Genomic DNA, 16120 nt, shown 5'->3' on the forward strand with positions numbered 1-16120 from the left:
TATGAGTGTGACATATATATATATATATATATATATATATATATATATATGTATATATATATATATATATATATAAACACTTATATGTATACCTTTTTTTTAAAGATTTTAAAGTAGCAGCTCAAATGAAATTACTCCTGTACAACTGATAGAATAATGATTAACTAATCTTTGAAAACTTCAGAGCTAACTTTTATACAAACAAGTTTCCAGACAGACATCTTACACCTTTATATGCAGTAACATAAAAAACTGACCTAAAAAGTAAAGTGTATATTGGAATAAACAGGGTAATGTCAAAGAGGATTTAAACAGTCATCTTACCAGTAAACACAGTTTTTCCCATTTCATTCAACAACACCTACTGGCAGAGAATGTTCTCTACTTTGACTCATTTAGGAGGCTTTAAAGTTGCAAAGCATTTCAATTTGGGATCTACCAAAGCGAATAACCTTCTCAGCCAACTCTATAAATGTTGCTTCCCCACCCCCTACTCATGAAAAGCACTGAATGAAATTTACATTTGGCTTGGTAGGTCTCTCCAAAAACTGCATTCATTTTCATTATATATATGGAGTATTCTTCAAATGTAAGTTTTGTAAAGTATTTCTCTAATGCAGTGTTTCATTTCAAAGTGGTAAATAAAAGCATATTCCCAGGCTGAGTGCTCATTATCATCGAGAAAAGAGCAAAAACCATGAAACAAAGAAGCTTTTATAAACAACATGCAAGAAGCTGTCAAATCTTTATTCATTTTGCTGCCTTAATTTGAGGTTTCATTAAGACTTTAATGAAAAAAATCTGCAGTGCTAGCAAAGAAATTTGGAAAAAAATTTTTTATTCTTTTAAAGTCTCTGTAAGTGACTAAAGACAAGTTTCTTGCAAGCTAACATTGGCATCAAACAAACCACAAGGCAGTCTTCTGAAAGACAGGCAATGATTTAAAAGTCGACTATATTTCATATATCCCTTTCTTTAATCTGGCTCTTTTAATCTTATTTCAACCCAAAATCATTTCTGGTTGACAAGTGCCTTTGTTAGAGCCCCAGGAGCGCACATTGTAAATATAAGCCATGGATAAAATGGTTCTTTCTTATTTATCTCAACCAGCATTCGTTACTCCACCTTATATCTGGGGTAAAACTTCCGCTTTTGAACTTAACTTGGTAGAACAAACTTGTTGGAAAATGGATTTCGATAGTAAGTCTGTTTCCAAAGGATGGCCAGGATGATAATGTCAGTGTATCATGTGTGTGGCTCTGTTGTTAGGCTGTCACTTACGCTAAGTCCCTATTACAGGGCCCTTGTTCCACTCTGTTCCCTACAGAGTGCTTGGCACATTGTTGATGATGCATAAATAATAACAGAGCTGATGAAAATGCAGAGGATTTTACTCCATTAGCATCCAGTTCAATCATCTACCAGAGGGCTCAAATATTCTCCTCAATACCAGGGCTTTCACAAAGAATTTCAATGACTCATGGTGTCTGGAAAATTGTTGGTGTTCATTCATTTAATCGTATTCATTGAGCTCGTACTGCGTGCAGAGCACTGTACTAAGCACTTGGTGTTCCTTGCTATGCCCATTCACTTCCCTGGGAAATCCCACCTAAATATGGTGAGCTCCCAGATTGTTTTTAGAAGACCCGGCAACATCTTATTCTTGCACTTGATACTAGCTCAAATCAGTCTATCACTGGTACTTACTGAGCGCTTACCGTGTGCCGAGAGCACTGTACTGAGTGCTGGGGACAGTAAGAAACAAGTAGCCCTGTTGCATCCACCCTCTGAAACGGATGCTCTTCAATCGCAGACTACCAAACGAGGCATAGAAGCCTCTTTTTTCCAAGGAATATAAGAGCTATAAGACTTGAGTAAATTTGGGTTCAGACACGAAAGGGAGATATGTGAATGATTCCAAATAGCAGTTACAAGAACCGAGCATGTGACTCCCTTCCCACATCTGGAGGATCATACAACCCTTTATCGTCTTTAAGCATTCTGAGTAACAAAAATCCCAAAAGCCCTTATATTTTTTTTGTTACTCAAATCTTCATCTTGGAGCACAACACTTTAAAAATAAATAATACGATTCAAAGTCGACTCCAAAGTCCAAAAGTAGTTTCATTTTTTCTATTATCCAGAACAAATGAACACATATTCTTGAACTTTCGTAGAGAAAAATGAAATGTGTTTTGCCTAGCCACTTTAAAAATCATGTTAATGATTTATACAACCTGACTTGAACGGACGATCAGTGAGAAATGGCCCTAAAGCCTAATTTGGAGCTCTTGAAGTCACTTAAAAGCTGTTTTCTACGGAGCACTGAGTTTATTTTTATACAGTGTAGAATGTCATTTTTAACACCTAAGCTGATCCAAAACAGGGAAGATGGTTTTCCATTCAGAATGGAGGGGAAAAAAATATATATTTCAAACACATTGGATTTCACTCTGCATTCTTCACCTTTCCCCAACTGAAACAAGGCCCAGAAAAGTTGATTTTTTTTTTTTCAGCCAGAACACTCTACACTCATCTGCCACCTAAAAAATAATGTTAACTGTATAGTGCCTCTCCCTCTGTGGATCAGCCCATGCAGTTGAAAATAAAAGTGTAAAACAGGGTGACTTTTCATGAGCACAGCACAGGAATTAGGCATGCGGGGAATGAACTGGGACTCACCATGGGGTTTTTATGGAAAAACACCCCGCTCCAAACAGATATGGTCTTCAGGTAAGAGGGGGGAAAAATGCACAAAAAATTAGATGAGAACTTGTTAACAAGAACATAAACACTGTATATCAAGCCATTAAGAATTAAGCATAAAGGCAATCGGACAGCTTCTTCACTGTTTGCAATATTCTTGCAAATACGAAAGAACTGAACAGTAGCTGACGGTCCTAAAAGCGCAGCGACGAGGCCCTGGGTTTTCATGCAGTTCTAGACGGTTTGCGATTGAAACTGCTTCCCCTTTACTGGAGCACCCTAGAGGGTTCCAAGAAAAACTAAAATGAACACTCACAGCCGAGGCCTCTTAAAACAATGTTCAGCTTCAACAGAATAATCAGATGGAGAAAAGAAAGTGGCGTCAATAGCGGCAGATGTGTGGGTGTGCGTCATGAAATGTTTAAAACTGGCTAAAGATAGCTAAATAACAAATCTCCCATAAAGGGGGACGACCTGAATCTTGTTTTTGTTATCTACTGTGTGCAGTCTCAGGCTAGCTGGAAATTGCATGCTTTCTATAAAACGCTGCATGATTATAGCAAATAGCACTGGACTTGTGGGTCAGAAAGAACAAACATCAGGTACAGTAACAAGCTTTTAGTGTGATTTTCTTTTCTTTTGGTTGCGTTCCTGGAAATTATAATGCATCTTAATAGTCGGAGTGGTTAGCTTCCTTCCAAATCCCCTCCTCCAGAACTCCTTCACGGGCGAGGTTGCAATAGAGCAAAACAGAACCGTAATCATTTGCTTTCAATGTAACCTTGAACAGAAAGTCAAGCTCTACCGCTACACATAGGAGACAAGTCTTCATCTTAAAATTCTATCTATTTCACTGACAAGATATCTACTTCACATGCAGTACAATTCCTAGTCTTCATATCGAATGGCAAAACATCAAACTGGACAGCCGAAACCAATTCTCTTTATTTATATTGATGCCTGTTTACTTGTTTTGATGTCTGTCTCCCCCCTTCTAGACTGTGAGCCCGTTGTTGGGCAGGGATTGTCTCTGTTGCCAAATTGTGCTCTCCAAGTGCTTAGTACAGTGCTCTGTTCACACGGTACTGAATGAATACCGAGAAGCAGCGTGGCGTAATGGATAGAGCAAGGGGCCGGGAGTCAGAAGGTCATGGATTCTAATCCCTACTCTACCACGGTCTGCTGTGTCGCCTTGGGCAAGTCACTTTACTTCTCTCTGCCTCAGTCATCTCATCTGTAAAATAGGGATTGAGACTGTGAGCCCTATCTGGGATAGGGACTGTGTCCAACACGATTTGCTTGTATCCACCCCAGCGTTGAGTAAAGTTCCTGGCACATAGTGCTGACCACAATTATTATTATTTTTTAGAAAGCATCCCAAGGAGGGATGGTGATTACTGTAGGGTGTGTGTGAAGAGACCCTCGCCCCGTATTGTTGCTTGGTACCTTTGGTACACAACTTCTGGGTCAGTTTCCTTTCAAATTTTTTTCCCTTTCAATTTAGTGTATTGACCCACCTCTGCCTGGCTGACAAGTGATCACTCACTAAAACGTGAGCGAAACAGTGCTAAGCCGGGAGACTGACATTTTGTTAGCAAGACATCAAAATGTGGAAAAAAATTGGGGGAAGGGAGGAAGCAGGCACCACGTAAGAACTGAAGAAAGTATTCCGAGATGATTAGATGAGAAGTGAGGTGTTCAGTGGAGCATTAGAGACAAAAATGGTCAGGAAATTGGAGATCTTGCATAGGTGAAGAAATCGTGGTGGTGCTATGGGGTAGATGGTGCAATAAGTGAAGGGAAACTAGCTCGTTTCCCTCTAGACTGTTGTGGACAGAGGATGTGCCTACCAACTCTCTTGGACCGTACTCTCCCAAGTGCTTAGTGCAGTGCTCTGCACACAGTAAGCAATGTGAGAAGCAGCATGGCCTAGTGGATAGAACACGGGCCCAGGGGCAGAAAGCCTGGGTTCTAATCCAGGCTCTGCCACTTGTCCGCTGCGTGACCTTGGGCAAGTCACTTCACTTTTCTGGGTCTCAGTTATCTCATCTGGAAAATGGGGATTAAGACTATGAAGCCCACGTGGAACAGGGACTGTGTCCAATCTCAGTAGCTTGTACTGACCCCAGCATTTAGTGCAGTGCCATGCACATAATAAGTGCTTAACCAATACCATAAAAAAGTAAGTGCTCAATAAATACCACTGATTGACACTAGAAAGCAGTTCTTAAATGCTGCCCCCGCCACTGCAAAATGTGGCAGAGAATCTTGTCAAAAAAGTGTGAGCATCAGTATCTCAGCCATTTTTCTGTGCTTCACAAACAACTCCAACAGAAATGGACAAGTCTTCTTTTCCACATCTCCTAACTATCCCCGAGACAGTCTCCCTTTCCTTCTCTTCAGAACTCACAGCGAAACGGGTCTCTCATTTTGGGTTCTCAAGGTGGTAAACGGGACACTTGAGCCCCTCATCTCTGTGTAGAAAATACTCACGTGCTGCTGAAATACCACTTTGATTTCTAGATCACTTCAGGTTATTTCACTTCTCTGTGCCTCAGTTTCCTCATCTGTAAAATGGGGCCTCAAACTGTGAGCCGTGTGTGGGACAGGGACTGCGTCCAACCCCATTATCTCGTATCTACCCCAGTGCTTAGAACAGTGACTGGCACATAATAAGCGCTTAACAAATACCATAATTATTATTAGATCCTGGTCCCCCAGTGGCCTGAGATGTCCAGGCAGACTTAAGTTTCCTTCGACTAAAACACCTCACGCTCTTTGCCCCTTCAACCCTTCTGCCAACTGTGGCTGTTTTTCCTGACGATGGACAAAGGATCAACCAAAGAGATCAAGGCAGCTGAGTCCTGGACGTGCCTTTTGTGACTCTGGATTTTAATTCTTTTGCCACTGATGAAAGGAGATGAAACAAACATATTTCAAAAGAACAGCTGACATTCCCCATACAAAGTAGGTAAGCACGTCAGTTACCATAATTCTTTCTAATTCAATAGGTCCCTTTTTTTTCTACAACTATGGCAGTCATCCAGGTCACTGGGTGAGGGGGGTGGTCCTCTAGTTGCACACCCACATCCCTCCTCCCTCCCCCACCTTGTTCTGGCACCCCAAGAGACCCCAGGCTACTGGCGTAGCGGATAGAGCACGAGTCTGGGAGTCAGAAGGTCATGGGTACTAGTACCGGCTCCGGCACTTGTCTGTTGTGTGATCTTGGGCAAGTCACTTCACTGCTCTGAGTCTCAGTTACCTCATCTGGAAAATGGGGATTGAGACTGTGAGCCCCACATACGGCAGGGAGTGTATCCAAACAGATTTGCTTGTATCCACCTACAGTGCTTGTTGCTATTTGTTGGTATTTGTTAAGCGCTTACTACGTGCAGAGCACTGTTCTAAGCGCTGGGGTAGACATAGGGGAATCAGGTTGTCCCACGTGGGGCTCACAGTCTTCATCCCCATTTTACAGATGAGGTAACTGAGGCACAGAGAAGTGAAGTGACTTGCCCAAGGTCACACAGCAGACAAGTGGCAGAGCTGGGATTCGAACTCATGACCTCTGACTCCAAAGCCCGTGCTCTTTCCACTGAGCCACGCTGTGCTTGGCAATAGTAAGTGCTTAACAAATACCCTTATTGCTACTATTATTACTGAGCACTGAAGTGAAGAATCACTCTTTCCTCTGCAGCCCAAGCATCCTTGTGTAGTTTTCATTCATTCATTCAGTCGTATTTATTGAGCACATATTGTGTGCAGAGCACTGCATTGAGCACTTGGCAGAGTACAATGACAATAATAATAAGAAGTGTGGTATTTGTTAAGTGCTTACTATGTGCCAGGCACCATTTTAAGTGTTGGATACAAGCAAATCGGGTTGGACCGCATGGGGTTTGCAGTTTTAATCTCCATTTTACAGATGAAGTAACATACACGGAGACGTTAAGTGACTTGCCCAAGGCCAAACAGCAGACAAGTGGTGGAGCTGGGATTGATAATGATGGCATTTGTTAAGTGCTTACTATGTGTGAAACACTGTTCTAAGCGCTGGGGGGCTACAAGGTGATCAGATTGTCCCACGTGGGCTCACAATCTTAATCCCCATTTTACATATGAGGTAACTGAGGCACAGAGAAGTGAAGTGACTTGCCCAAAGTCACACAGCTGACAAGCGGAGGAGCCGGGATTAGAACCCGTGATCTTCTGACTCCTAGGCGTAAGCTCTATCCACTATGCCATGCTGCTTCCCCTGCATAGGGAAGCAAAACGAGACCTTCCCTGCCCACAACAAGCTTACAGTCTAAAGGGGGAGACAGACACATATAAATAAATTATAGGCATACAATTGATTTATTATATATCTAATAATAATAAATAATGTTGGTATTTGTTAAGCGCTTACTATGTGCCGAGCACTGTTCTAAGCGCTGGGGTAGACACAGGGGAATCAGGTTGTCCCACGTGGGGCTCACAGTCTTAATCCCCATTTTACAGATGAGGGAACCGAGGCACAGAGAAGTGAAGTGACTTGCCCACAGTCACACAGCTGACAAGTGGTAGAGCCGGGGTTCGAACCCATGACCTCTGACTCCAAAGCCCGTGCTCTTTCCAGTGAGCCACGCTGCTTCTCTACAGAGGATGTGCGGCATGAAGTAGGAACCTTAATGTTCTGAGGCATAGCTGATTCCCATCCCTCGTGCCACTCCGCAGCCCGGGAGGATTCCCCCTGGCCTGGAGGGTAGGAGGGGGGTGGGGAGAGGGGCAAGTGGGTAGGCATGCTTACACAGGCTTAGACACATTCAGCTCCTCTTTGAAGACTGCCTAGCAGAAGCGCATGCCAGAGATAGTTTCTGATCTTCCATTTCATGTGAAGCAGCATGGCATAATGAATAGAGCCCGGGCCTGGGAGTCAGAAGGTCACGGGTTCTAATCCCAGCTCTGCCACTTGTCTGCTGGGTGACGGTGGGCAAGTCACCTCACTTCTCTGGGCCTCAGTTACCTCACCTGTAAAATGGGGATTGAGACTGTGAGCCCCACATGGGACAGGGACTGTGTCTAACCTGATTTGCTTGTCTCCACCTCAGCGCTTAGTACAGTGCCTGGCACGTAGTAAGCACTTAACACCATAATTATTATTATGTGCATATTGATTCATTCCCAAATGATTATCAAAAACTTTTCAAAAGCACCCAGGTGCTTCATTCAAATAAAAAGACCCAATGGACTATAAGGAATTGTGGTAACTGATGGATTTACATCCTTCTTACGCGGAATTTTGGCGGTACTTTTGAAATGGGACTGCTACATCTTCTTACACTGGTGGTACAAAATTTAAATCCCAAAGGCAAAGGCGGGACCCATTTGCCATGATCACTTTCCTGCTTCACACAAACACCTGTTGGCTAAAATCAAGTAGGGAACACCAACTCACGTGAATTGAAATTCCGGCTCGGCTCAGTCTGAGCCCAATCAATCGGGGAACTCGTTCTCATTCTGACACTTAAGTTTCCTTTGGTTGGACCAATCAATCGATCATATTTCTTGAGCACTTATTTTGTACAGAGCACAGTGCTAAACGCTCGGGGGAGTACAATATAACAGAATTGGTAGACTGATTCCCTGCTCACAATGAGCTTACAGCTTAGAGGGGCATACAGACATTAATGTAATCAATCAATAGTATTTAGTGAGCGCTTACTGTGTGCAGAGAACTGAACTAAGCGCTTGGGAGAGTTGGTCGATGGGTTCCTTGCCCACGACGATTTTACAGTCTGGATGCAGAGAAAGACATTAATATAAACAAATTACAGATAGGTGCATAAGAGCTGTGTGGCTAAGGGTGGGGTGAATATCAAGTGCTTAAAGGATACAGAACGACACACACAGATGACAGAAGGGAGCGGGAGTTGGGGGAAAGAGAGCTTAATCGGGGAAGACTTCTTGGAGATGTGACTTTAAAAAGGTTTTGAGGGTGAGGAGAGTGGTGGTCTGGAGCATATGGAAGGAGAGGAGGTTGCAGGACTTGGGACAGGGGTCGTCGGCAAGGCAGACGAGACTGAGGCACAGTGAGCAAGCTGGCAATAGAGGAGTGAAGTGTGCAGTCTGAGCTGTAGTAGGAGATCGGTGAGGTAACTAAAGAGGGGGCAAGCCAGTTGAATGCTTTATAGCCGATGGTAAGGGATTTCTGTTTGATGCGAGGGTGGATAGGCAACCACTGTAGGTTCTTGAGTGCGGAGATTTGGGCTGAATGGTTTATTATCAAAATGATGTGGGGAGCAGAGTGAAGCATGGACTGGAGTGGGGAGACACAGGAAGACAGGAAGGTCAGCAGAGACACTGATGCACTAGCCAAGGAGGGACAGGATAGTGCTTGGATCAGCATAGAAGCAGTTTGGAGGGAGAGGAAAGGGTGGATTTCAATGATTTTCTGACCGTAGAGTGGACGGGATTTGGAGACAGACCTGAATACGTGGGTTGCAAGAGAGAGATGAGTCGAGGATAATACCAATGTCATGGGCTTGTGAGATAGGCCAGTGTGATCGTCTACAGTGACTTACACCTAACCCTAATTAGGAAAGACAGGGTAGAACAGGGCTTGGGTGGAAAGTCAAAGGGCAGGGACTCTATCTGTTGCCGATTTGTACATTCCAAGCGCTCAGTACAGTGCTCTGCACATAGTAAGCGCTCAAAAAATACTATTGAATGAATGAAGTCAAGGAACTCAGTTTTGGACACATTTAGCTTGGAGTCAGAGGTCATGGGTTCGAATCCTGGCTCTGCCACTTGTCAGCTGTGTGACTGTGGGCAAGTCACTTAACTTCTCTGTGCCTCAGTTCCCTCATCTGTAAAATGGGGATTAAGACTGTGAGCCCCACGTGGGACAACCTGATTCCCCTGTGTCTACCCCAGCGCTTAGAACAGTGCTCTGCACATAGTAAGCGCTTAACAAATACCAACATTATTATTAAGTGTTGGTGGGACATCCTGGTAGGATGTCTTTCTCCTGAAGGTAGAAAGAAATGGGAGACTGCAGAGAGGGGGAGAGGAGAGAGGGCTAGGGAGGGAAATTTGGGAATTATCTGTGTAAAGATGGTAGTTGAGGCCATGGAATCGATTGAGTTTTCCAAGGAAGTGGGTGTAGATGGAGACTAGATATTTCCCTCAAACAAGGGCACCCTGAGACAATCACTCTCTGCTGTGTGACCTTGGGAAAGTCACTTCACTTCTCTGGGCCTCAGTGATGTCATCTGTAAAAAAGGGATTCAAACTGTGAGCCCCACATGGGACAGGGTGTGGTTCCAACCCAATCTGCTTATACCTACCCCACTGCTCAGTACAGTGCCTGACACATCATTAAGCACTTACCAAATACCATGAGCGTTCAATAAATGTGATTGATTGGTTATGTTCGACAGAGAGTAGTTTCCCAGCTGAAAGTTAGTCATCAGCAATTAGCTGGCAACTGAAGTTCCTGACTCCTGCATCTGACTGTGTTCAAATATTTAGAAGCCCACACAAACACGCTTCAAAAAATGTAGAAAGAAAGCAATTTGGAGAAGCAGCGTGGCTTAGTGGAAAGAGCCCAGGCTTGGGAGTCAGAGGTCATGGGTTCTAATAACAACTCTGCCACTTGTCTGCTGTGTGACCTTGGGCAAGTCACTTAACTTCTCTGTGCCTCAGTTCCCTCACCTGTAAAATGGGGATTAAAACTGTAAGCCCCACGTGGGACAAACTGATTACCTTGTATCTTCCCCAGCACTTAGAACAGTGCTTGGCACATAGTTAAGTGCTTAACAAATATCATCATCATTATTATTATTATCAAAATTGCAATGCAACTTTTGGTCAGGAGAGCAACAAACATCCTGAAACTGGAAGCATCAGGTGGCCCTTTCGCAGCAAAGCTCAAAGAAGGGCTGGGGGGGGGTGGGGGGGAATGAATAAAAACCAAAACTAAGGCTTCATAATTCTACAAAGCCCATTTTCAAAGGATACACAGAATGATTCTGTTCAGTCATCTACACAGAAACAAAATAGCTCTACAGAATCCCAAATTCCAAGGGCAGATTTTTTACTTCCAGAAAATGCTCATTTTTTCATTTTCAGCATTTTCTTCCAGAAGCCAGGCCTCTTCACTTACTTAATGGAAAAATATGTTGGTGTAATTGAATATTATGGGCCACTGGGCAACAAATAGAGAAAAATACACTACTTCTTTCAAAATCAAGGGTAATATCTGAAAGCATACTGACAGCTAAGCACTATACTATAAGCTTGGGGGAGTATTTAGTTATCCTTCAATTTTACTACAGAAAGAAGATATACATTTCCTGCCCTCAAGGAGCTTACAATCTAATGGAAGAAGGAGATGAAAATGATTTTATAATGGTGAAAACAAGAGGAAGAATAAGGGTACAGCAGGTAGCACAAAAATATCACAGTGAAATAACTGAATGTAAAGTACATAAATAATATACAAATAAATAAAAATACTGTAATAATATGCACATTAAGTGCTAAAGATAGCAATTAAATACTTGGGTACTAAGGGTGGATATTGGGTTCATGAGAGTGTGTGAAAGCCACAAAAAGGGGGTGGGGTTTTATTAGGGCTTTCATTATTTTTATTATTATTACTACTACTATGGCATTTAAGTCCTTACTACGTGTCAATCACTGTTCTAAGTGTTGGGATAGATACAAGTCAATCAGGTCTGATACAGTCTCATCCTACAAGGGATTCACAGTCTAAATAGGAAGGAGAACAGGTATTGAATCCCCATTTTGCAGATGAGGGAAAGAAGGCATAAAGAAGTGAAGTGACTCGCCCTAGGTCACAGAACTGACAGGTGGCACAACCGGAATTAGAACCCAGGTCCTCCTACTCCCAGGCCGGTGCTCCTTCCGCTAGGCCATGCTGTTGGGTGCAGGTTACCAGATTTAAAGAGCAAGAGAGTTGTATACAGCGAACAAATAGTGTGAGTAAGTGGTTGTAGGTAGGAGAGCTGATAGTGAGGTAGTTAGAAGGTTGGCCTGAGAGGAGCAGAGTGTGAGCCGTGATGGAAGACGGAGAAGGGTGGAAGAGAACTTTGAAGCCAATGGAAAACAGTTTCTGCTTAATGTGGAAAGAGATCAGTAACCAAATTGAGGCTTTTAGGATACAGATGAGTGCCGAGTGATGCTTTCAAGAAAAAAAAAAAAAGATCTGTGCAGGAGTGTGGAGTATGGATTAGAGAGGATCAAGTTTAGGGACACAGAGAAGAGTGAAGAGGTTAATACGGCAGTCCAACCACAGTGTGCCAAAAACCTGAGGCAGGGAGGTAGCTCTTTAGGCGGAGAGGAAGGGGTGAACTTGAGAAATGTTTTGATAAACTGAGAACCAGCGTGGCCTAGTGGAATAAGCACGGGCCTGGGAATCAGAAGGACCTGGGTTCTGATGCCTGCTCTGCCACTCTTCTGCAATGTGACCTTGGGCAAGTCACTTGACTTCTCTGTGCCTCAGTTATCTCATCTGTAAAATGAGGATGAAAACTGAGCCCCACGTGGGACGTGGATTACGTCCAACCTGATTATCTTGTATCTAGCCCAGCGCTTAGTGCACTCCCTGGGACACAGTAAGCACTTAACAAACACCACAGAATAAAATACATTATGGGAGAATGACCAGCTGAAGGTGAGAGCCATCCTTCTGTTAGAAAGTGGAAAGAGCAATGCTCTGGGAATCAGAAGACCTGAGTTCTAATCTTGGTTCTGTCAGCAGCTGACTCTAAATTGGGCAAAGACCACTCATGAACACTGCGATGTGACACCCCCTGCATCGCCTGCTCACTCCTTGTACTCTGTGACTTCACTTTTCTGTATCCCCGTTCCCTCATCTGTAAAATGGAGATTAAGACTCTGAACCCCCGTGGGACACGGACTGCGACCAACCTGATTAGTTTGTAGCTACTCCAGCATTTATTACAGTGCCTGGCACAGAGTAAGCGCTTAACAAATGAAATAAAAATGTTTGGAGGAATGAATTGAGGAGGAAAGATGGGACATTCAGTTTCAAGCAGGTTGAGTTTGAGGTGTTGGATATGGATATCTCCTGAAGGCCAGAGAAAATAGGGGATTGTAGAGTAGGTGAGAGACAGGGTCTGGAAAGGTACATACGGGAGTCATTCGTGTAGAAGTTGTAGGTAAAGTCATAGGGGAAGGTGTCTGCTGAGCAAATGAGTGCAGAATAGGAGTAGGAGATCCAGAAGTGAGCCTTTTATGAATCTATTATTTATCTATTTATCTTCCGAGACTTATTCTATCAACAGTTGTAGCATTGAGAAATGACTTGTATCCATTAATGTGTCTCCCCACCGGTGAGACTGTACGTTTCTTGAGGGCACAATCCACATCTTTTATTCAACCGTACTCTCCCAGGTGTCTCGTACAGTGCCTCATTCCAAGTGGGGACTCAATAAATGCCGCTGCTGCTACTAATATTACTACAATTTCTATTTCTACAATTGCTACAGCTACTGTTACTAACTGTAGGCATTCAACAAATTCTCTTGATTGCTGGTAGAGAAGACCATTAAACCGAATTAATTTCCTGATAGGCGCAGGTGAATGACTCCTTTATCCTTCAAGATCTGAATTCCACTTTCTTGTTAAAGTTGATTTTTGATGTTGCTATTATTTCCCATTTAAGAGCACAGTGGTACTGGCTATTCTAGCTCTCATTTTCTCTCTGGTTGCAGGACATGTAGGAGATGGAATAAATTAAGTTTTTTTTTCTGATTTTAGTACAGCATTTTAGTTAAAAGCCTTTCTTCTGAACAAAAAGCCCCTAAGATGGGAAAAATTTCAAAGATAAAATCTAAGCCTAATTCAACATCAGAGACATCATCTACTTTCCCTTCTTTTTTTTGGCAAAAAGAAAGAAAAATGCAAATGGATAGAATTTCACAGACATAAACTTCTCACTCTCTAAACTTTTCAGGAGGGAAAAAATTCAATTGATTCTCATTCTTCCAAGAAACACTATGGGCCCTATTGTTGGGAAGAGAGTTTTGAAAAATGGCATCATGGAGTGTCAGAGAAGCAGCATTTTAAAAATCGCCATGACGAATGTAAAAGGTTCACTCTTGATAAGGTTAAAAAAAGAGGTTGCTGCCAGAGACGAGAACATTTACTCTTGATTTCCTTTTCCATGATTACTTTAATCAGTAATTTCCTTCCTACTCCAGCCTTCCTTGTTCAAATGTATAAGATAAATACCCACAATCCACTATTGCTATACCGGCAGACCGAAAAAGCCTAAGCCCATTTCACGACTTCTTCAAACGAGCGGGTATATTTTTCCTCAAGTGCTCAGAGCTGGCCTCGGTTGCTACTCTCCATTTCATCCCAGTTAGACTGCATGTGTAAGAAACTACTTCAAAAAAGAGGCCTTTAATAGTATAAAGAAGTTAATGTAGGATTTGAGAGAGAAATGGAGCACAAAATGCTAATAAGAGGGATTAGGTAAAAAGAAAGACCATGCTACCAACTTTCTCAGGAGAACACAAAGCATTTTATTCATTTCTGTGGGTGTGAGACTGGTGCGCGCGCGTGTTTGTGTGTGTGTGTGTTTGTGCCAGTCTGTGTATATAACTGAAGACTGCCGGGAGACTAGAGAAACAGGCAAACCAGGCTGCCATGTGGCACCTTGGAATGGGTAGCTCTTTTAGAGTAGAGGCTTCAGGAAGATAATTGAGAGCAAGGAGCCAAATAAAAACCAAACAGGGCCAGGTAGTGCCAAGAATAAATGTAGTGCTGCTCAAGAGAATCATCTATACATTACCACTGTTTAGAAGGAAATGTTGATGAGGCATTAAACCTTTCTACAAACATTAATAAAAATCTCACCATCAGTGTGGGTGTGAACATAGTCAGAAATGCCCTTTGTTTTAAAACACGATATTCTTGAAATGAGGAGCATCTGAACATGAAGAACAGATACGTCTCTATCTAAATATCGGTCTCTAGGTATTTATCCTGAATAAGGTTTCAAACACATTTAATCAAATTTGGCCTACCAGATTCTCGTGCTGAAGGCTTTTGGGGAGTCACAACCTTCCTGATTTATTATGCTTACATTATAGATTGAGAAACAGAAGCTCAGAGAAGTTAAGTGACCTGCCCTAGGTCACAAGGTTGATCAGTAGTGGAGCTGGGGTGAGAACTCTAGTCATCTGCATTCCCAGTTCAGTGCCCTTTTCGCTTGATGGACTGGAATGGCAACACGAAATGGGTCCCCTGAGCCCAGAGAGGAGAGAGAGTGCACAAGAGGCTCTGGTGGACAGTAGGGAACCAGAAGGACAAAAGCCTGAAAACACTTGTATTAAAACGGTCCTAAGTAATATACCAGACATCTACTTACAGGAGACAGGGTAACAGATGAGCGCGGCTCATATGACCTTCGGCGATAGAAAGTAATGTCGGCAAACGATTAGTAAAAAATACCATGGACTTCGTCCCAAAAGATCCCCTGGAAGGCAGTGACTTGCAATAGATCATGACAGCTTCACAAACAGTATCCTGATTTAGGACAAAGAATTAAACGGGTATTTCATTTCTATTTTACAGATGTGGAAACTGAGGCAAGGAGCAACTCCCGTGCTCTTTCCATCAAGCTCCACTGCTTATCTTGCAGCTGACTGGAGAAAAGTCGGCTGAGACATTCAAGCGAGAGAGAGGCGGCCGGCTTAAACGTCTGCATGGTCTCTTCCTCAACATATTGGAACTCTAGATCTGTTCAATAAATTCCATCGACCGAAGAAATGCCACAAGATTTTAAAGATGCCGCCATCATCACCCTTTGCAAAAAGAACAGTGAAAAACTTGACTGGGGAAACTCTCACATGACCTCACTGTTCTCCATTTCTGATGAGATCTTAATAAATGTTGGCATTTGTTAAGTGCTTACTATGTGCAGAGCACTGTTCTAAGCCCTGGGGTAGACAGAGGGGGATCAGGTTGTCCCTCGTGGGGTTCACAGTTTTAATCCCCATTTTACAGATGAGGTAACTGAGGCACAGAGAAGTTAAGTGACTTGCCCATAGTCACACGTGATCTTGCCATCACACCTTTTCTGGGTGGGCTATGAAAGGAGAACAATCAAAAGTAAGGTGTGTAAATGTAAGTGTGTAAAGTAAGGTGTGTAAAGTAAGGCTCTAATGAGGTCTAAAATGAGGAAAATGCAAATCAGGTGGTGAGAAAAAGCTTTTAAAAACACAATGATGCGAGACCTCAAATGCAGTAGGTGTTTAGCTGAGGACACTTGGGAGACAGTAGCAGAAGATGGTCCTGGCTGACATACGCCGACAATTAGAAGTGGGGTGACACTCTTGGAACAGATGATATGAGAAGACTGGGACTCAAAGACAAA

The 16120-nt window shown here is 42.9% G+C and overlaps 1 protein-coding gene across 4 annotated transcripts in view; it reads right to left on the bottom strand.

Annotated features, from left to right (window-relative positions):
* Positions 1-16120, bottom strand: part of BCAS3 (BCAS3 microtubule associated cell migration factor) — a 633137-nt gene that overhangs the window by 365508 nt on the left and 251509 nt on the right. For 3 of the 4 annotated variants that reach the window (XM_029081826.1, XM_029081825.1, XM_029081824.1), the window contains exon 17: positions 2683-2727. The exons of the other annotated variant lie outside the window; for it this stretch is intronic. In XM_029081826.1, coding sequence (XP_028937659.1) covers positions 2683-2727 — 45 coding nt within the window. The remainder of the gene's footprint in view (positions 1-2682; positions 2728-16120) is intronic. 4 annotated transcript variants of the gene reach the window in all.

This window comes from Ornithorhynchus anatinus, chromosome 17 (genome assembly GCF_004115215.2).
Source record: "Ornithorhynchus anatinus isolate Pmale09 chromosome 17, mOrnAna1.pri.v4, whole genome shotgun sequence".
In the NCBI taxonomy this organism is placed as follows: domain Eukaryota; kingdom Metazoa; phylum Chordata; class Mammalia; order Monotremata; family Ornithorhynchidae; genus Ornithorhynchus; species Ornithorhynchus anatinus.